The sequence below is a fragment of the Brienomyrus brachyistius genome, chromosome 12 (genome assembly GCF_023856365.1).
Source record: "Brienomyrus brachyistius isolate T26 chromosome 12, BBRACH_0.4, whole genome shotgun sequence".
NCBI classification, from domain to species: Eukaryota; Metazoa; Chordata; class Actinopteri; order Osteoglossiformes; family Mormyridae; genus Brienomyrus; species Brienomyrus brachyistius.
This window is the reverse complement of record NC_064544.1, coordinates 15450980-15471913: the sequence shown is the minus strand read 5'-3', so window position 1 is coordinate 15471913 and position 20934 is coordinate 15450980. Positions and strand designations below refer to the sequence as shown.

Below are 20934 nucleotides of genomic sequence, written 5' to 3'. Positions count from 1 at the left end.
CATTATATCACAAATCAATTCGTAATTACAATGTCTGTCAGAAAACTCATGATTAGATATTTTCCCCAAATCGCTCAGCCCTGAACAAGAACATACATAAGAACACAAGAAATTTACAAATGAGAAGAGGGCACTTAGCCCATCAAGCTCGTTTGGGGACATAAAATCTATCTATCTAGCTCTGATTTGAAGGAACCCAGGGTTTTAGCTCTAACTACACGCTGTGTAACACAGTGCATTCTCAAATTCATTTCTGTTAGGGCTGTCCAATTTTGGGAAAAAGTGTTGCTTTGGTGTCAAAGCTGTCACGGTTACTCTATGCTTAATTATTTAAAAGTATTGATAAAATCTTCCTTCACAATTGCTCTATAATATGGTGGAAGGATGATGTCGCATACAGGATGAGTCCAAATAAAGAGAGGGGAAAGCATCATTTGTAAGAACTTCGCATTAAAAACGAATGAAAAGACAGTCATCTGTCAGTATTGCAAAGGAGAACTTTCACCACAGCACTACTGCAATGCAAATACATCTTAAAAGAGCACATTCAGGTTTGACGGACTCACCCAATAATGTGAGGTTAGCCATAGATATGCCCCATTTGGCCTCTCGAAGTAGCCTAGCCTGTTTTTGACATCACTTTGACTTTAAATTATTTTGCTTATGATTCCAGTATGTCAGAAAACATCCATCCATCCATCCATTTCCCAAACCGCTTATCCAATTGGGTCGCGGGGGGTCCGGAGCCTATCCCGGAATCAATGGGCACGAGGCAGGGAACAACCCAGGATGGGGGGCCAGCCCATCGCAGGGCACACTCACACACCATTCACTCACACATGCACACCTATGGGCAATTCAGCAACTCCAATTAGCCTCAGCATGTTTTTGGACTGTGGGGGGAAACCGGAGTACCCGGAGGAAACCCCACGACGACACGGGGAGAACATGCAAACTCCGCACACATGTGACCCAGGCGGAGACTCGAACCCGGGTCCCAGAGGTGTGAGGCGACAGTGCTAACCACTGCACCACCATGCCGCCCATGTCAGAAAACAATGTTGCTAAAACAAAGGTTAGTCGTGTTATATTTTAAAAGTTATATTATAAAATTATATTTTGAAAACATGTTTTCAGTAGGGCTGAATGATACTAGAAAAGTTTCAATATTTAGGAGTTGAAAATGAACTACGTAGCCACATAGAACTTAATATCTACCAACAGAGTCTGACAGATAAGTTGGTGGTGTTGCTGTGAAGTGGCAAGTCATAATTAAGGCAGTGCTGACGACAAATCACTAGCTTTTTCTCTATCATCTGATTGTAGCATAAAATATTTCCAAGCAGCGAAATACAAATGTCTTTTTGCTACCAGTTCTTGTTCTTCACTCTGTTTGCTTGTTTAATTTCTCGCAAACGCACCACACAGTCTATGAATGAGTTCAACAGCAAGGAAAAGAATGGTTATGGTTGTCTTCGAGACCGCATGCAAAAGCAGCGCTGATAAACTTTGGGTTTATTTTTTAAACCTGCACTAGACAATGTTGAAAAGGAACCATTCTTAAAATGGCAAGGCTTGTTTGGTTTCCTAAGACTGAATAAAAATATTTTACTGCAGCTTATTGATGATTTGAACCCAGCAGATTGTTGCGGTCCTTGTGATGTGACCATTGGATAAGCATAACGTGTCTTGTTGACTGTTAAGATCAGACATCGTCCCAGCCTAGTGGCGCAGTGCGTAGGGCTATCGCTGCACACTGCTGCTTTGCATGTGTGGACTTGTGTATTCACCCTGTGTGTGCGTGGGTTTTCAGTGGATCCTCTGATTTCCTTATACTGTCCAGAAACATTGAACTTATTGACATATGTGTGACTGAGCGTGCACCCTGCAATGTGTGGTTAGTTCCTGCCTTGCGCCAATTGCAATTTATTATATAAACTCAAATCGTCATATTAATTGAAAGATTACTCAATTATTAATATAATCGATAGTGACGTCCATACTTTCCAAGCTGGTGGCCCTCAGCAAATTTTAGTAAGCATGCAGAGTGTGTTTTATTCACGCTAAAAGCTTTCCAGTAAGATGGGAATATGTTGGTCAAAATCCACTTCTGTCTTTCAGTTTCAATCCATCATGTTTTCACAAAGGTTTTGTTTTGAACAGTTGGGTAGTTTTCTGAAATGTCATTATAGTTGAATTTCCGGGGTAACATTAAAAACTCAGCAGGGTATTGTATAAACAACAACTGATGTTACATTTATGGTAATAGATATACCAGGGTGGCTAATCTTATCCAATAAGAGCCAGTGTCTATGCAGGTTTTTAGGATAACCTTTAGGTCAGCTGTTGAAATCCAAGTGTGAGGACTTTTCAGCCAATCGGTCCTCTAATTAGCAATCTAAGTAGGGAGTTGCAGTGAGCCTGCACACACAATGCTGCATAATGTCGTTACGGTCAACAGCCGGCCTCGTATACGATAATAGTCCCATGAGATTATAATACTTGATGATGATGATGATGATGATGATAATAATAATACAAAAACTACACTATTTTATTTTGTGTATTTACTGTACTGTACTTTTTATTTTAGTGTACTCTTTCTGCTTTCTACTAACTATGCATTTCTCAGAACACATCCAAGTTGGTATGGTTGTTTACAGTATGCAAAGATTCTGCAGAAATCCATCCATCCATTTTCTGAAACTGCTGAATCCCAACTGGGGTCGCGGAGCCTATCCTGGAAACAATGGGCACAGGCGGGAACCAAACCTGGCCAGTCGCCAACACACCGCAGGGCACACGCACATACATACATATACACACACACACACACACACACACACACACACACACACACACACACACACACACACACACACACACACACACACACACACACACACACACACACACACACACACACACACACAGAGGACCAATTTAGACTTGCCAATCAACCTATCCTGCTCTCTTTTGGACCGTGGGAGGAAACCGGAGCCCCCGGCAAAAACCCACGTGAACACGGGGAGAGCGTGCAAACTCCACACAGAAAGGACCCGGGACTGTATCCAGGAGGGGGTGCTAACGACTCCACCACCACGCCACCCCTAGATTCTGCAAAAATTAAAAATAACATGAAATATCATCATTTGCATTTTAATTTTCCACTCATATATGCGTAAGTTGTGAAAAATTAAAAGATAAAATTGTGTAATGTGGGCTCACCACCTGCAGCTGTGGGGGTGGAGTGCAGTGTAGATCGGGTGGTGGTTGAAGGCACGGGCTCCGATGGATTCATCGTCAGCTACCAAAACTGGCTCTTTATATGTAACCTCTCTCATGGGAAAGGAGCCTGGGCTGGTTCGGGAGGTGAGGAGATGCCGACTAGATATAATTGGACTCGCCTTAATGCATGGCTCGGACTCTGGAACCAAACTCATGGAGAGGGTTGGTCTGTATTCCACTTTGGAGTTGTCCATGGGGAGAGGCACCAGGCAGGGATGGGTCTACTTATAGCCCCCTGGTCCACGGCCAGTACGTTAGACTTCACTCCAGTGAGCAAGAGGGTCGCTGCCCTTCAACTTCGAGTCGGAGGAAGGGCTCTGACTGTTGTCTGTGAAATAGCGTCGTACACCAGTTCAGAGTATCCAATCTTCCTTTGCTGGAAGGCGTCCCTTCTGGGGACTTCATTGTTCTGCTGGGGGACTTTAACGCTCACATGAGTAATGACAGTGAAATCTGGAAGGGTGTGAGTGGGAGGGATGGCCTACCTGATCGGAATCTGAGCGGTGACCTGTTATTGGACTTCTGCGGTAACCAGAACTTGAATCCTGTTCGAACACAGGGGTGTTCATAAGTGCATCTTGCACCAGAGTACCCTAGGGCACAGTTTGATGATCAGTTTTGTAATTGTATCATCGGATCTGCCCCCACATGTTTTGGATACTCAGGTGAAGACAGGAGCTGAGCTGCCAACCGATCACCACCTGGTAGTGAGTTGGATTTGGTGGCAGGAGAAGGGGAGTGCGAAGTTCAGATTACTGGCTTTTGGGTGTCTCAAAACGCATCTCATTAATATTTTATGTGCACTAATAATCTGGTTACCAAATTGATGGTGTAACGTCTATATGCTACCGAAAAGCCGGTTTTCCGGACAAATGTTTAACCTGTCATTTAAAGCCCAGGTGTGCCATATACCATCCTATAGACAGCCCTATTTTAATGAATGTTTCCTTTCTAGTATAAGTTAAAAAAAAATTAGTGTGAAAGGTACAGCTGCTCCTTTTGCATGCGCTCTCTGAGCCAATCATAATCGTTTTTGTCCTTGCTGTCAGACTCACTCATAGGCAGTGAGGAGAAAAGTGAAATGGTCACTAAAATATATTAGCCTATAGCTGTATAGAAATATTTTGGATTCCATAGAGACAATATTGAGCAAAGGCAAGTGATTTTTCAGCACAACTTGCAATAATGCCAGCAATTTACATGACACCCTTCATAAATAAGTTCTGTTTGTCCCTGTTTGGCTTCGTATGAGTATTTGTCACAAAAAATCTCAGTAGTATTTGAGATTTTTCCTATGTGGTACATAATTTGGGTCTGGTTTCTATGCTTAATCACAAAAATAGTTGTGTCCTGTTTGTATCATTTGTACATTTGATATTCACGGTTGTGGTTATTCATAAATTGTGTAGACCTATTAGATGGATCGGGTATCGGCCATATGTGACCAATCCACGTACTATACTTGTTTTGGTTTTCGGCATTGGGTATAAAGATAGCTCCTATTTTTTGTTAAATCAATTTGTACAAAAGTCGCACTAGAACTCTTCCCTATATTAGACATGTGTGCCTGCCGCGCAAATGAGTGTGAGCGCAGTGACTTCTGCCTGCTGTGATGTCATCCACATACCCTTCATAGTAAGGGGAGCATACGAATATCAGATGAGGGTGACGGTCTGGAAGTGTTTTATGCTTTTAACAACTAGTAGTACAAGGAGTTGCAGTCTTTGTAAAATATTTTGAGAGATGGAAGTAGCATTTAGTCTAAAATCCCATTAAACAAAGCACATCCTTTGCAACTGATCCAACATGCAGCTTCCTGACTCGTTTTCAAGCTTCCCAAGTTCTCCCACACCACACCACACCATTGCTACACTCCCTCCACCGGCTTCCTGTAGCTGCCTGCATCAGATTCAAAACACTGATACTTTTCAACAAAGCCAAAAATGGACCAGCACCCTCCTACTTAAAATTCTGTCTTGCTCCATGCTCTCTCTGATCCTTCAACACCACTTGACTGGTCCCACAACCTCTCAAAGTGCAAGGAAGACATGCACCTAGATTCTTCTCTATTTTGGCACCCAAGTGGTGGAATGAACTTCCCCTAGATGTTCGAACAGCTGAGTCATTGGGTGTCTTCAGACAACGACTAAAAAGTACAAGGATTAACATTTTTCGGGAACATCTTTCGGAAGTACAAGGATTAACATTTCCCGGGTTTATACTCTTATTTAAAAAAAAAAAAAAAAAAGTATTACTTGCCAACTGAGTTTTTTAAAGTGATCGTATTCTTAGCTGGATTCTGTGGAACCCGTATCAGAATGTAATCATTGAGACTTATAAGCACTTATGTAAGTCGCTCTGGCTAAGGGCATCTGCCAAATGCTGTAACTATTAAAAAAAAAAAAAAACAATGGATGATTTGCGGTTCACTAGCTTGGGCTATTTTGTGCACTCGTTACATCTTGAGATACACAACGGACTGCAATCGTAATGAAGTGTAAGTCACGCTGTTGCCAGTGGGAGACAAATTGTGGGGCATTTTAAGCATTCAGCACATGCATATACTCTCTTGGAAGATATTAACACTCAACTGCAAATACATAAAAAATACTTAATTTATAAACGAGGTTTCCGTATGCCAAATTTTTAGCATACATTTTTTTCATTTGTATTTACTAGTTTAAAATGTTAATATGTATATATTATATATGGTTTTATTTAAATATTAAAGTAAAAAGAGCTCATGTATTGGAATCTGTATTGGCAGCTGTGTATCGGAATCGGATCGGAACTGAAAAAATGTGGATTGGCCCGTCCCTAATGAATTGGCCTTTCACTGCCATTATTTATGCATTTTAATGAGTCTTTAATGCTGCTGAGCTATAAGTGAATTACCTACGTATTTCATGGTCAGTTTGTTTGTGTAAAGATCCTATTATTAATAGAACCACCACAACCTCCTTTTAACCATCTGCTGCGATGTACTTCCACGTATCACACCTTTTGTTTTTGTTAATGGGCCTTCAAATTGGCATTCTGCTAACCCATCAAGAAAATGAGACGGTGATCCTCATAGCGGCAGAGTTAATGTCGCCTGAAAAGCCGTAAAACCTGTAATAGTCGTCATATGCTTTTATGCTCATTGATTTTAAGTATCGATTTTGAAAGATTAATCTTGTGAAATATTAATCCCACACCGGTAATAAAATAAAAACCTCGCTTTAACATAAAGCTATCTGGTCTTTTACTATTTAATTGCTGTTACAGTTGGATATGGGTAGTCCCTCTTATTTCAAAAAGATATACAAAGTGACACAGAATCTTTTCTCATGTTCGTTTTATATTTGGTGGACTAACAATGCAAATGGAATGTCAAGCTACTTCAGTCAAAAACAGTGCATTTTACTTTTCATTTCAAATAAAGCGCTGGGTTGCCAACTTTGGTCAGCCTGCTGAAGTGAGATTTATATGTATGTAAGACTTTACCGTAATACCTTGTATATAGTCTGTAGGGTTTGCAAACTGCCCTAACACTTTTGGTGTAGTTTTTAGGTTCATAATGGAATAATATAGATTTGTCGTAAGATTCCTTGCATCAAAGTCTGAAAGCGTGTCACGCCTAATGCGTGAGAGTTTGTAACCCTGAAAACATTATTTTTTTTGTTTCACCTAAATTGATTTATAAAAAATAACATTACACAGTTGTTAAAAAGTGGAAACTTTGACCAACATAAAATCCCCAATTAATTACATCTACCTCAACCCAACATGGGGCGCCAACTCATCACAGGCCACACTGACACACCATTCACTCTGCGGGCAATTGGGTAACTCCAATTAGTCTCAGTATGTTTTTGGATAGTTGGGGGGTGGAAACCGGAGTACCCAGAGGAAACCCCAATACGACATGGGGAGAACATGTAAATTCCACACACATGGAATCTTGGCGGACACTCGAACCCAGGTCCCAGAAGGGTGCTAACCACTGCAACACTGTGCCACCCCTGATATAACAACAACAATAATAAAATCACAATAGAATTAAGCTACCAACTTCAATAAAGCTGTTGAGTGAAAAGCGCCCAACCATGAATCCAGTTCACGCACTGCTGATTGTAGCCCTTTGCACCTTGCATATGTGCCAGATGGGTCCTGTAAATCTGTAATTCTGTGCCTTTCCTCCATTTTCAGCACTGGGGCTTTATTTGTATTTCTTTATTTCTTTTATTTCCCTCTCAATGCCTCACCATAGTCCTTTTGCTGCCTGGTGTGTTTTCTTCAGTTTTGTCTAATTTGTTCTTAGTGATTGCCATCTCTCCCTCTCATTCCTTAACAAACGAGAAACCATAACTAGTATGACTAGTTAAAAAAAAAACAATTGTTGGTCCTTTAGCCTTCCCAGTGGCCTCTGTCCTGGGCATCCATCTCTCGCATGTCAGTCCCAGTAGCTAAAACACTACATATAACTGCATCTGCCTCCCCTCATCTTTTCAGGTTTACCAGCTTAATCATGGGGGACTCGGAGCGCAGGGCTTCTGGGAACCAACAGAATGAATCTTCAGATTTGAACGCGGAAAGCACAGGTACGACGTGCCACCAGCAGTTGTCCCCGTGTCTTTGTTGGGGACTGCTCTTTAAGGGCTTTCCCTCGTCTCCCCAGGTCAGGGTCTGGTCCAGCGATGCGTAGTTGTACAAAGAGACGAGCTGGGTTTCGGCTTCACTGTGTGCGGAGAGAGGATCAAGCTGGTGCAGAACGTACGGCCAGGTCAGAGACGTACCCCTGCTTCGCCGTTCCATGTGCCATGTGTATCTGTGCTCTTACCTCATTGCCAATGACACTGGGTCCCTTTAGACCCCATGAGCTGACCTGAGCTGCCTGTGGCAGTGTGCTTTGTTTGTACAGTGCTGTAGGACTGCTGTAAGGATAAATTGTATTTCCTTATAGACTGACTCGGTCTGTCTTTTTCCTCCTCCTCGGCAGGGGGTGCAGCTGTAAAAGCAGGAGTCCAGGAGGGTGACCGAATCATTAAGGTTAGCCAAGCTCCACCTCCTATAAAAAATGTCCGGTCCTGTTTCATTTGAGTTAACTTGGTGTAATTCCGTCTGCTAGGTCAACGGCTCGCTAGTGTCAGCCATGACACACCAGGAAGTGGTGAAGCTCATCAAGTGTGAGTAGCATCTGCCAGGCAGGAGAGCGAGCCTGATTTTTTTTTTTTCCGTAGGAGAAAGAATGTGAAGTAGAATGTCTACTGACCAAAAAACATAATTGCATATTAGTTCATAGCACTGTTTTCTCTCTGCCTGTATCATTACAGCTGGAACGTATGTCGCCATGACGTTACAAGGGCCGCCCCCTTCAGCTCCAGCTGTCCCTTTACAGCATCTCCAAACAGACCTTTCATCCAATCACAGAATAGCAGTGGGAGGAGATACACTGCCAACTCCTCCCCCTCTCCCTCCAGCTTCCACCAGCAATATTTTCCAGAGAATCACTGGACCTAAACCTTTCCAGGTAATTCAGATTGTACACACTTCACAGCTGAGATACACGGATAAACATCTGCCTATTTGTAATCCCTCACCTTTCCTTTCCAGGACCCACAGGTGCAAAAGCATGCTTCTCAAATCCTCAGGAAAATGCTGGAACAGGAAGAGGCTGAGATTCAGGTAAGTTCAGCTTCCTGTGCCCTCTAACTGCTATTGGCAGTGACACGAATGTCCGTCCAACACAGGTTGAGCATTCATACGGAGGAAGGTAGCGGTGCTCCTCTGGACCAAACAGCCAGACTGACCCATATCTGTTTTTCACAGAACCTAACGGAAGAACTGTCACGAAACCCCTCCCCATCACTGCAGGAGCGAATAAGAAGTGCAGAGAGGCGTGCTCACCAAGTCAGGGTGAAAGTTCAGCAGGAACTGGTGAGAATTATCAAGTCAGCAAGGCAGAAGTGGAGGAGACTATATGAGACTGCCATGGGGTCTTGAGTGTTTTTTTTGGATTCCCTATTTTAGGATGGAACACGATCTGAATCATTGGCCAAATATTTTAGGGCCGGAGACGGTGAGTGTATGTTGTTGATTATCATTATGCACGTGTGTGTGTGTGTGTGTGTGTGTGTGTGTGTGTGTGTGTGTGTGTGTGTGTGTGTGTGTGTGTACTGACAAGTACATGGTTACTTGTGTGTTTGAGGTGGGGACATTTTATGACCAAGCATGTATATATCCGTTTTAGGTGTTCAGAATTGATGAATAGATGCGTATGTATGTTTTTGTTGGTTTGCAGGGAGCCTCTCCGTGGATTCAAACGAGGGAGATTTTGAGGTGAGGATCGGTTCAGGCAGGGTATGTGTATATGTGCATTCATGTCTTGGTGGGGACACATTTTGAGAAGAAAAAGTCTCTCAAGCACAAGGCATTTATTTGCATCTTTTTTACGTATTCATTCACTGTCGAAGTTGTATGTGTGTGTGTGTGTGTGTGTGTGTTAGTCAGCATGATTACTGACTAACAGCATAACCCCAATTCAATCTTTCCTTCAGGCCTGTGAAAGCCCCAACTACTCACCCTTATTCTCCTTCAGAACGCCTCCCTCTTGGAGGTGCAGTGATGACATGTCTTCCATTGAAACGGTAAAGACTTTCTTTGTTGCTTGCTTGCGTGCCTGCGTACACACACACACACACACACACACACACACACACACACACACACACACACACATACACAAAGCTCGCTGTCTGATACTAACTGTGTAACTCTTAACAAATCTGGCCATGTGCTCCTTTCCTCAGGGTGTTCACACCCAGATCATTGGTCCAGAGGATTATGACGATGCCGGTTTCCTTAATGAGGTGAGTCCTGTTTCGTCTTGTGCAGTACGGATATTTCGTGTGGGTGTGGACCGTGGGCGTGTCAGTGCTGACGTGCTGCCACTGTCCCAGACCAACGGGCCCTTCCAGGACATCGAGGTGCTGAAGACCCGGCCAGCCCACATGATTGTCTTCATGCGATATGTCTTCAGTCAACTGTTAGACCCTAACCCACTGGTGAGTGCCCCCCCCCAGGAAATAACGATGTACTGGGTTTGAAATAAACTTTCACGATATCCGTGATTGCACTGGGAATATGTTTAGCTTCACCTGTGATATTCCAGCTCATGGCATCCATATACCTTGTCCTCTGCAGCTCTTCTACCTGTGGGTGGAAGCCTACTTGGGTGCCAGTGCCAAAGATGCCCGTACCCTTGCCCCACGGATTTGCTCGTACTTCCTGGACCCAGATGCTGTACGCACCTCTGACAGTATACACAGACACAAGTCATTCACTCACACATGCAAAAATGCTCACAAATTAGTACTTGAACACACATTGTGATTTTTAAACTGAACATTGTAACTTTTTTTTTTTTTTGCAAAATAGCCCCTGAAAATTCCTGTTCCGGAGGAGGTCTTGTCTGACATTGGTAAGATATCTCTTGTGACAAGATACTGCCTTAATTAATGGATAGTCTCCTGACAGCGTTTTATTTCTCAAGGTGTTGTCAGTGTCCTTGTATTAATTGTAGCTTTTCTTTGTGCCAAATGCTTTATTGCTATTTCTCAACTACTGAATAATTACTGTAACTGTTTATTGTAACAATCATCCAGGGCCTTTTGTTGTTATCCTCTGTTTGCGTGTATGATGATGCTTTCTTATTGTTTTTCTAACACTGTATGTCCGCCTGTCTATGGGTGCGAGTTGGATGCTGCTTTTGTTGCACATAGCATTTGTATCTTCACTATTCTTCATTTTGAGCCCGTTGTATGCTGTCGTGCAGAGAGTCGCCTCCAGGCACAGGAGGATATAAGAGGCCCTCTGTCAGAAGTACAGCAACAGGTGCTGCCTGTTATCCAGGACCAAATACAACGCTATAGGTACAGCCTTCAGTAATGTGGCCGCTGTGTGCTTTTGTGCTTGTACGTGTCTGTATATTAAGTGCCTCTACCAACAGGAACCAGCAGACAATGGGACTGAGTTCTCTGTTTGGAGAGGGAGATCTGCAGCAGCTGGATGGAGACCCCGTCAAGGACAAGCAGGTGGTGGACAGACAAGTGTCCGCACTCTTGGAGATACTGTGAGTATCAGCGTGTGCGTGTCTGTGTGTACGACTTAACGACAGGCCCGGAATTACAGTGAAACAAGTATTTAACAAAACTCCAGAGTACCTTGTCTCAAAGGTCACGCTACTGCCGGAGCAATGAAGAGGGTGCAGCCTGTATCACATGACAGCAGGAGAATGCTAGGGGTTCTGTGTATGCGTGTGTTTGTCTGGGAGTAACGTTGACTTCTTTTTCATTTTTGGGCCCCATTTCTTCAAGGTTAAAATTCGAGGAAGACCGGAGGTAAGGAAGCCTTTTGGGGAAGTTTGGTTTTTCTCTGCGTTCAGAAGGACGTGCAGTGAAGTGAGGCGTAAACTCTCTCTCTCTCTCTCTCTCTCTCCCAGCTCTTCCCTGGTGTCTGCCGTGTTGCTCTATCTGCGCTACGCCGGCATCAAGACGCGGCCTTACCCCGGACTGCCGGCCGAGAAAGACAAGTGGTTGGTCTTTTTCCCTAAGACCAAAAAGGTACATAGTTTTTCTCCCCTCTGTCAAGGTTTATTTTACTAGCATAAAACCTAGTTCATACTTTCCGCGTGTGCGAGGCAGCTTGTGTTAATACAGTGGATGTGGATGGTTACAGTTGCCGCATGCATACTGCAGTGATATTCCTCCAGACCAGCAGGGGGCAGATGTCGTCTCCTAGGTCTGAATAAAGCTTATTCAAAAACAGAATGAGATAAGGTTTATAACGGCAAGCTTCAAGTCTGTTTCAAATGTATTTAATATTTACTATTTACCTCTGCCCGATCACTTTTGTCATTGAAAGTATTATTCGATTCTTTTGATTAAAATATGATTTTTGGGTAGAAATCAATAATAATCAAGCCATACGTGGAATATATAGAGCCCCTTAGAGGTCAGGGTGGGAAAATATTGGGTTCCCTCCCGATAGTTTTGCGATCCCACTACACTTGCCCAGTTGTGTTCAGTAGCCCAGCTGTCTTGTTCATAGTTATTGGTGGTGAATTGGCACAGTGCCATTATTAATAAATACGGATAAAACTGAAAGCGCACGAGTACAAGCGAGGTAGAAATTGGCCTTAAGAGTGCCGTCATTTATGCTGTTCAGAAAATTAACCAGCAACAAAGTACAGAGTGGTGCATATAAATACACATTAATACAATATTTAATGCTACATAAGGAGTATGGTTGGTTTGTTAATCCCTCTCTGAATGTTCCAGACAGCAATTCTTTTGTATTGGTCTCTTTCTTAAAGCTCAGTGGTACAAAGAAAGAGAAGGATGGGGAGGACAAGAAGAGGAACCCGATCTTGAAGTATATCGGCAAATCAAGGAGCACATCCCAGTCCAGTATGCATGCACCTCACGCTCACGCACACATGCACACATAGAGTCCATCCCTGGTCAGTACAGCAGTACCAGATCCGGTATGAGCACAGACGTGTTTCAATGTGTTGTGCCTAGTTGCTATCACTTTATTTTCCCCATTTTATTTTCCCAACTTGTTGCTTTTAACTTTGATTTGGCAGTTTTGCCCTTTTTCGCTTTCTTTTCCCAGCATTCAACATCTTGTCTTCCTTTGAAGGTATTTTTTTTCTCATTTATCCATTTTTAGTCTCGTTTTTCTTATTTTGTCTTTACTACTAGTTTGTATTTCCTTGGATGATGTTTAGAATGGCTGAGGTTGTATTTTTTGACTTCTGGAAAAGTAACTGTGTGTGTTGCCCTCCTCCCCTCCCCCACCACGTAGTGAAGTCTGGCAACGTGCGGCACATCATCCAGCAGTTTGAGAGCAGCCAGCCGGACGTGGCGGTGGGCGAAGCTGATCCCCAGAGGCTCTCCTCCAGCAGCCTTGGAGATGAAATACTGGATAGAGACAGGTAGGGATGTGTGTGTATGAGAGAAAGACACACAGTGTGTGTTTGTGACGTTTATGTATAAGATTTATTTCCATCCTCCTCCGCGCAGCCCGACGGTGTCAGTGCGTTTGGCTCGCAGCGAGTCACTGAAAGCTCAGGGCGAGGGCCGTCGTCGGGGGGCCGGGGCCACCGGGGAGTCTGTGCCGCGCTCTCGTAGCGACGTGGATATGGACGACTGTGGAGAGGAGTGTGAAGCGGCCAGGCTGCTCCTCGTACAGCACAGCAACTCCTCCTCGGCCTCCAGCAGCTCCGCAAGGTCTGACCTGTAGTCCGCCAGCCATGTGCGCTGTTCCCACTTACATTGTGACGTGTGAAGAAACTGTCACCTTCCTCTGAAATTCCACATTGATTTTTTTTTTTCCCCTCCTCCAGATCGCTGGAAAATGCCACCCCACCGTACACCCCTCGTTCCAGACGGAGGTGAGCCTACCATTTCATTTCCTTTACCAATATAGGGAAGGCTTCTGGTGGTATGTGGCTACTCTGTCCCGTCCCATATAGGAGTATGGAGTCCCCTGTGGTGCTGCTCCCTGATGCCCCCAGCCTAGATGAGGACGTCACTGATTCTAGCAACTGGCAGGAGACAGTGGACCCAGAGACCCTGGCTGAGCTCGGACCCCGCGAAGTGGACCGGCAGGCGGTCATCTATGGTAACTAGACAACTGGCTGATCAAGTCCTTAAACGATCAAAGTGAAGCACATTGCTACCTGACCTCTTGCTCTGTCACCCAACACCTACGTCCAGTCTCTTTAAACATTGCCTGAGCTGAATAGAGGCTTCACTTGGTGTCTCTGTCCCTGCAGAGCTCTTCACTACAGAGTCATCACACCTGCGCACACTCAGAGTTCTGGACCAAGTGTTCTTCCAGAGGATGAGAACTGTACTGAGCTCAGAGGAGCTGGCCTGTATTTTCCCCAATTTGCCCCGAGTATACGAGCTGCACGGTCAGTAACTCTAATGCTAATTGGCTGCAGCATTTTCAATGTGGCTTGTCAAGGCTGGTTTCGGTTTGTTTGTTTGCATGTACGATTGTAAGCTTCTCTCCATGCTTTTCAGTGGGAGTCATTTGGCTTCTCTCTAGTGTTAAACGTTTCTCCGCAACCAGGCTGACCTTATGCTGATGTTGCGTTGCAGCCAGCTTGTGCGAATCCATGAAGAAGCTACGGGAGTCGCCCATCGTTCCGGGGATCGGAGACATCATGCTGGCCAGGGTGAGCTCCCGTCTGCTCCCGCTCCTCGCCTCACTCCTGCATTTCTGCCTATCTCTTCAGCTCATTCCCCGGTCTTCCCCTGTCAGTTTGAGGGGGCGGCCAGAGCGGAGTTCCAAGAGCAGGTGTCGCAGCTCTGCAGTCAGCAGTCTCAGGCACTGGAGCTCATCAAGAACAAACAGCGCAAAGACCCACGGTTTGCCCATATCGTACAGGTAGAGCTGTCTTATTAACCTGGCAAGAGAATCTATTCTCTGTATTTCTGCCTGCTGTGTTTGGGTGCCGCTACAGGCGGCTGACCTTTGCTGCCAAGCTTGCTCTCGCCTTCAGAGAGCAAGATGGGGTAGGCGAAAAGAGAATTTCCTCATGGGGATCAATAAAGTATAATCATCACCACCATATAATCTGTTTCTCAGTCGGTTCAATTGTTGTTTTTTTTTTCCCTCTCTAGGAATGTGAGGCAAACCCTCACTGTCGCAGGCTGCAACTGAAGGATCTGCTCGTGTCCGAGATGCAAAGACTCACCAAGTACCCGTTGCTGCTGGACAACATCCTCAAGCACACGGAGTGTGAGTTTCATTCAGACACTCAGTCGGTGCCACTGAAATTATCTTCATGCACATGTGGCATATCCAGGTTCTTTCATGTGTGGAGCTCTGTCAGAGCATGGCTACCTGTGGAAATGAAGTGATGGATGGGATGAGGTAATGAACGGTACCCTGAATGTGATCAGTGAAGCCTCATGCTCCTCCTTCCGCTCGCCAGCCGTTTCCCCAGACTTCCCATTGCTCCAGCGAGCGCAAGTGTGCTGCCGTGGGATCCTGCAGGCCGTGAACGAGGTGGTCAGAGAAACGGAGCACAGGCAGCGGCTCAGCCAGTACCAGCGCCGGCTTGACGTGACACCCCTCGAGAGGCAAGCCAATCCTGTAGCATCACAGTTCAAGGTATCGCTGTTCTTCCTTGTTTGAGGCCCGTGCGCAGGTGGTCTGATGATCACATTAACCGTCTGGGGTCTAGGGGGTGGCTGGTCTGGGGCACGGTCACACATTTCACTCAATATCATAAACTTAATTTATGGCAAATTATTTCTTATATATTTGTTTTGGCATTACACTCATCTTTATTTTAATGTACTTCGTAAATATGTTCAATTTATGTGAAGTTTGTAATTTGACATCAAAGTATAGACATTGCAAAATGCAGTTTGGAACACTTGCAGAAACATTATAAAAGTACATAGTAAGCAATAGTGGAAGTTTGTTTTGATCTCAGATATCTGATCACCAAAGTCTTGGCTACAGGAAGATGACTAAATGGTGTAGTTGCAACATTCAGTTGGATAAATACATAAGAAAAACCAAACTCATGTCACTATTTCTGAGCTCCTTTCATTGAATATGTAGCAACTTTCATGTGTATAAATGAACCATTCACACCTGGCCACACACCTTTATGGCGCTGATGGGGATGTATCTGGATCGCGTTTCACCGCTGCGTCGTTCATCTAATTACCATGCGAATGGGATTTGAATACGCAGTAATGCGGCTATTTATAATATGAATAGTGATCTTCAGGTGACATGCCCCCCATGCAGATAAAACAAAGTAAGGTGACATGGTTTACTTTTTTGCCGATTTTAACCTAATTTTAAAAACTTTAATACTTCCGACATCTGATGTTTTGAAAAGAAGACAGATTACAGACTTAGCATTTTTTCATGTTTCTACAATAAGATTTCGGCAAGTTATGAACTGAAATACACGAGAAAGTTACGTGGCATCGCCGACGATCCCGTCGACCCCAGAGGGTTAATGTACCTTTTCATTCTGGTTTTTAGAATCTGGACCTGAGCACAAAGAGAATGATTCATGAGGGAGCACTCATCTGGAGGGTCAGTAGAGAGAAAGCAATAGGTGAGACCTCAGCTTCAGGTATCTGTACTGATATTGACGTTTCAGTGCAGTTTTTGTGTTTCTGATCTGGGTTTTGGGTTTGTATTAATTCCATTGTGGATTTTCTCCCAGAGGTGCAGGCGCTGCTGTTGTCAGACCTGCTGGTTCTGCTCCAGAGAGGACCAGATGATCGTCTGGTGCTGCGATGTCCCTCCCGCTCACTAGGAGGTGTTGTTGGGGGCAGCAATGAACTGAAAACGTCCTTTTGCCCTGTGGTGCGGCTGGATTCTTTGCTTGTGCGCTCAGTAGCCACTGGTGAGTTTGTTGTAATGACCCTATTATTGATGACTTATCACCAGTTGCAATTTTGTAGCTGGATGGTAGATAACTGACAGCTCAACCTCCATTCCTTTAGACAACAAGGCCCTGTACGTCATTAGTACCTCAGAGAGACAAATCTACGAGCTGGTGGCAGGAACCTTGTTGGAGAAGAACCTGTCAGTACCTCTTAATTATTTGCTCCTCTGTTTCAGGGTGTTTGTCATGTATATGAGTGCATGATGGTTCAATGGCCAACTGTTACCTTACAACTGCAGGGTTGTGTTTGGTGTTTGCATGTTCATTGCCTGGGTTTCCAAACACATTCAGTTATGTGAATTAGTTTCTGTAAATTGTCTGTTTCCGTGTGCGTGTGTGTGGCATCCTGTCCAAAGTCGCTGTACTCTGCCGTATTTAGCCTTGGATAGACTCCAGGCCCCCCTTGACCTTGTACTGACAGTCCCCAGGTTACGAACGAGATCCATTCCCCAAGTCTTAAGTTCCCTTTAAGTCAAATTTGTAGGTATGTCGGAACAACAATAATAATACATTGCATAACAATAAAAGTATAGTAGTGCACCTCAAGCCGACAAACCACTCAAGCCACACAATGTTTTCATGAGTGTCAGAATAGTGCATTCAGTCATTATCTCGAGCTGTTGTATAACTCAAATTCTTCATTCAATAAGTTTTATTGCATTTGTCCATAAGTCAGACGTTCTTAACCCAGGGACTGCCTGTACTTCATAAGTAGTTAGAGGACAAATGTCCTGCAGCACTCTTTCTGTTTGCAAACTTGAATGCAGTTACACTTGCCCTGAGTTGTGGGGAAAGGATTTGCTTAGATGTTCTCATTCCAGTGAGAATTACTGATTTAGAAGAATGGTTTCTCTCAACTCATTTGCAGCTGGAAGAACTTGCTTGAGAAAGCAATCACATCAACCACTGGCTCTACAAACCCTGTAAATAATGGTTCACCACCCCTCTCGTGAGTCTTTTGGTTTATTTATTCTCTGTAGACGTTTAGTGTTAATGTTATAAATTATAGTAATCCCATTACCAATCTCAGTAGGCCTGCAAAAAATGATTGTTTTGATGACCGATTAGTCCTGTGGGGACGGCACGGTGGTGCAGTGGTTAGCACTATCACCTCACATCTCTGGGACTCGGGTTCCATGTGTGGAGTTGGCATGTTCTCCCCGTGTCATCGTGAGGTTTCCTCTGCATTCTGCAGTTTCCCTCCACGGTCCAAAAGCATGCTGAGGCTAATTGGAGTTATCAAATTGTGAATGGCCACACAGACCGCCCACAACCCTGAATAGGAGAAGCAGTTTCAGAAAATGGATGGATGGATGCATGATTGGATGGATAGATTCATTCTGTGATCAAGGAATTGACTAAGGGATTAGTTGGGCCAAAACACAGGCCTTTTAAGAAAAGTGCAAATCAAAGCTTTAACATCAAAAGGTATTTTTCAAGTTGTAATGAAACCTTTACACAGTATGCAGAATCTCTGCTTGAAGTGACAGAGTGGCATAGAAACAAAGAGCTGCTGTCTCTACCGTATTAAGTTTTGCAATGGTTGTGCTTTATACTGTGGTATATGGTATTTTGATGGTATTTTCGAAAGAAAAGCTGTTCTGGGATGTCGAACTCTTGACGATCAAATTCTCTGGGCAGGAATGGGGTAGACATTGTTTAAAATAACACAGTATACTGCATTACCATAATGCCACCCAAGACTAGTAACTTTAAAACCGTTCATGAAAGTTTGCCTGTTGCCTGTCTCTAAATCGCGTTGCGTACACCACTCTGTCATAAAGCGAATTTTCATTGTGCAGATAGTCTGACGATTTGCAGTGATTTTCCATATTGATTTGTTCATTATTAACTTAATATTTATTAATAATTTATTATAATTATATTATATAATTATAATATTAATAATTATTCATTATTAAAAACACGCTCGTTCACGCACAACTCTTTTTGGGGGCAGCGTGCGGCTCTGTGGGCTAAGCCTGTGTGCATGTAATCAGAAGGTCGCAGGTTAAAACCCCGCCTCAGACTGTGGGTCCTTGAGCAAGGCCCTTAACCCCTAGCTCCCTGGGCACCGCTACGGGTGGCAGGCCTTCGCAGACAACTTCCTCTATGAAAAAAGAGCAAGTTGTGGGAGGCGTTAAGGCAATTTCCCTACGGGGATCAATAAAAGTATTGATTATTATTATTATTATTATTATTATTATTAATAAATCTTTCAGCTCTTCCAGTCTTCGTATGGATTCCTCTGGCAGCCATGTGTACCAGACAGGTAATGGAATACTCGGAAATAATGTTAATAATGAAATAATATTAATAATGAAATATGACATTTTAATTGGTATATTAGTCATTGTTCTGAATATATTCAGAGTCTATGGAATTGTATCTTGACTGTCATGTTTCCTCCCAGAGGATTCACTGACAGAGGAATCTGTAGGGATGGACAGGGACATGCCTAACGATGTGGGTGGGGTGCTTGAGCTTCCCCCCCAGACCAATCAGTCTGAAACCTTCCTTGCAAGTGAAGGGCATGGTTGCCAGCAAAAAGGGCTTGGAGTGGCAGAGGCTGCACTGCGAGATTGTAAGATCCAGAGAAAATGTCACCGTCATCCATATGTTATTTCTGATATTTCTAGCCTAGCTAACAGTGTTTGACCAAAACTTTTTCTTTTCATTCTTCTCTCAGTGGAAAAGCTCAGGCGACTCGTATTCAAGGGCCTGGAAGAAGACGCCTGGAGTCAGGACTCTGGTGCCACGCCTACAAATGAGGCTACCAATGAGAGAAGCCCTCAAATCGATGGGGTGGAGTCAGAACCTACATCTAGCTTTAAGTGGGAGACTGAGGAATTGGGAACCCCACCGCTGGAGGCAGAGGACCACAGCGTTCAGGTGGTACGGAAGGGTGAGTGTGCTTTTTGCTCCTCCAGGGTGAAAGATGAAACATGGCAGAATGTTTTTGATTGTGATTTTGCTTTTCCTTCTTGTCTTATAATGATTTGGTCTCTGTGTTATCATATAATATCATAATGATTATATTCTATGTTGTATAATATTCCATACCATCATGATTTTTTCTATACAGTAATATATTATGGGCCATCTCCACATTGATGTTTCGTTTCTCTTTATCTCCCTCTATTTCTCTCAATTTAGTAACCTTTATTGGCGTCACAAATACATGTCATTCAAACTGAATAACCTGCTAAACACGATTTCTGTGAAAAATCAGTTACAGTAGCTTTCAGGAAGCTTTCAGTGTCTGCAAAACCTGCTTGGGACTTAATTCGGTTCATAGCTTTCTGGCAAAAGCCTCTAAGTGCAGGTTTTTTTTTTGTAAAATATTCTAAATGCATTGGATCAGTCAGAGACAGGAATTATGATCATGTGACATACAAAAAGTAGCATGCAGAGTGCACACACACAACACTGGCATATGTGCTGCAGTGACACTAACTGTAAACAATGTGAAAGGCCAGCTCTAGTCCTACAAAGATCCCTTCCTTGATTTTCGCATCACTGATCCGGGAAAATTTCTGTCTTAAGTACATAAATCAGTGGCTATGGGACAAAATCTGTTTACCAGTGTATCCATTTTAAACTTAGACAGGTCGGTGCCAACCCGAACACGATAACAAGGTTAAACGAATCATTGTCAGTTCAATACGATTCGATTTAATCAAGCAGAATTTCGATTCATTGATTTTTATTAAATATAATAATAATGAATATAATAAGATAAGACACATTGCGTGATGTGCTGAAAATAAACATGGATTTTCTTAATATTTCTTGGGCAATGTTATGAACTTCATACGCTGGATTGTTTTAACAACGATGATTTCAACTTTTTTTTACCTTAAAAGGAAACAGTCAAAATTCTAATTGAACATCTTACCTTGTCTGTTGTGGAGAGACAGCATTTTTCTAGAACAGATGTAAACTACCCAGACATCAGGTTGGATTTTTACAGTTTGTTTCATCTAGCCATTTAATGACAACGTGGAATGTGAACTATTGTAGTTCTAAACACTTACGAGTACAATCTGCAGTGGGATTTTGAACAGAAATAGAAAATGAAGTAGTGAGTCAGGTTATTGCTTTTTTTTCCCGCTAAAATATAAACTGATTGACATGGTCTGGAGAATTGACCTGATAGGTCTTCCTCC

General features: G+C 43.5%; 1 protein-coding gene across 3 annotated transcripts in view; it reads left to right on the top strand.

Annotated features, from left to right (window-relative positions):
• arhgef11 (Rho guanine nucleotide exchange factor (GEF) 11) overlaps positions 1-20934 on the top strand; it is a 32378-nt gene that overhangs the window by 5706 nt on the left and 5738 nt on the right. For 2 of the 3 annotated variants that reach the window (XM_048970859.1, XM_048970861.1), the window contains exons 2-37: positions 7783-7871; positions 7949-8053; positions 8270-8319; positions 8399-8456; positions 8604-8800; positions 8884-8955; positions 9100-9207; positions 9301-9349; positions 9572-9609; positions 9828-9917; positions 10080-10139; positions 10230-10334; positions 10474-10572; positions 10708-10750; positions 11105-11201; positions 11279-11401; positions 11646-11669; positions 11771-11891; positions 12644-12737; positions 12946-12972; positions 13138-13267; positions 13356-13562; positions 13679-13726; positions 13808-13956; positions 14111-14251; positions 14442-14518; positions 14605-14730; positions 14967-15084; positions 15281-15459; positions 16354-16429; positions 16541-16723; positions 16824-16905; positions 17634-17714; positions 18988-19037; positions 19179-19349; positions 19455-19670. In XM_048970859.1, the coding sequence (XP_048826816.1) occupies positions 7783-7871; positions 7949-8053; positions 8270-8319; positions 8399-8456; positions 8604-8800; positions 8884-8955; positions 9100-9207; positions 9301-9349; positions 9572-9609; positions 9828-9917; positions 10080-10139; positions 10230-10334; positions 10474-10572; positions 10708-10750; positions 11105-11201; positions 11279-11401; positions 11646-11669; positions 11771-11891; positions 12644-12737; positions 12946-12972; positions 13138-13267; positions 13356-13562; positions 13679-13726; positions 13808-13956; positions 14111-14251; positions 14442-14518; positions 14605-14730; positions 14967-15084; positions 15281-15459; positions 16354-16429; positions 16541-16723; positions 16824-16905; positions 17634-17714; positions 18988-19037; positions 19179-19349; positions 19455-19670 (3683 nt within the window). The remainder of the gene's footprint in view (positions 1-7782; positions 7872-7948; positions 8054-8269; positions 8320-8398; positions 8457-8603; positions 8801-8883; positions 8956-9099; positions 9208-9300; positions 9350-9571; positions 9610-9827; positions 9918-10079; positions 10140-10229; positions 10335-10473; positions 10573-10707; positions 10751-11104; positions 11202-11278; positions 11402-11645; positions 11670-11770; positions 11892-12643; positions 12738-12945; positions 12973-13137; positions 13268-13355; positions 13563-13678; positions 13727-13807; positions 13957-14110; positions 14252-14441; positions 14519-14604; positions 14731-14966; positions 15085-15280; positions 15460-16353; positions 16430-16540; positions 16724-16823; positions 16906-17633; positions 17715-18987; positions 19038-19178; positions 19350-19454; positions 19671-20934) is intronic. The other variant, XM_048970860.1, reaches the window with a different exon arrangement.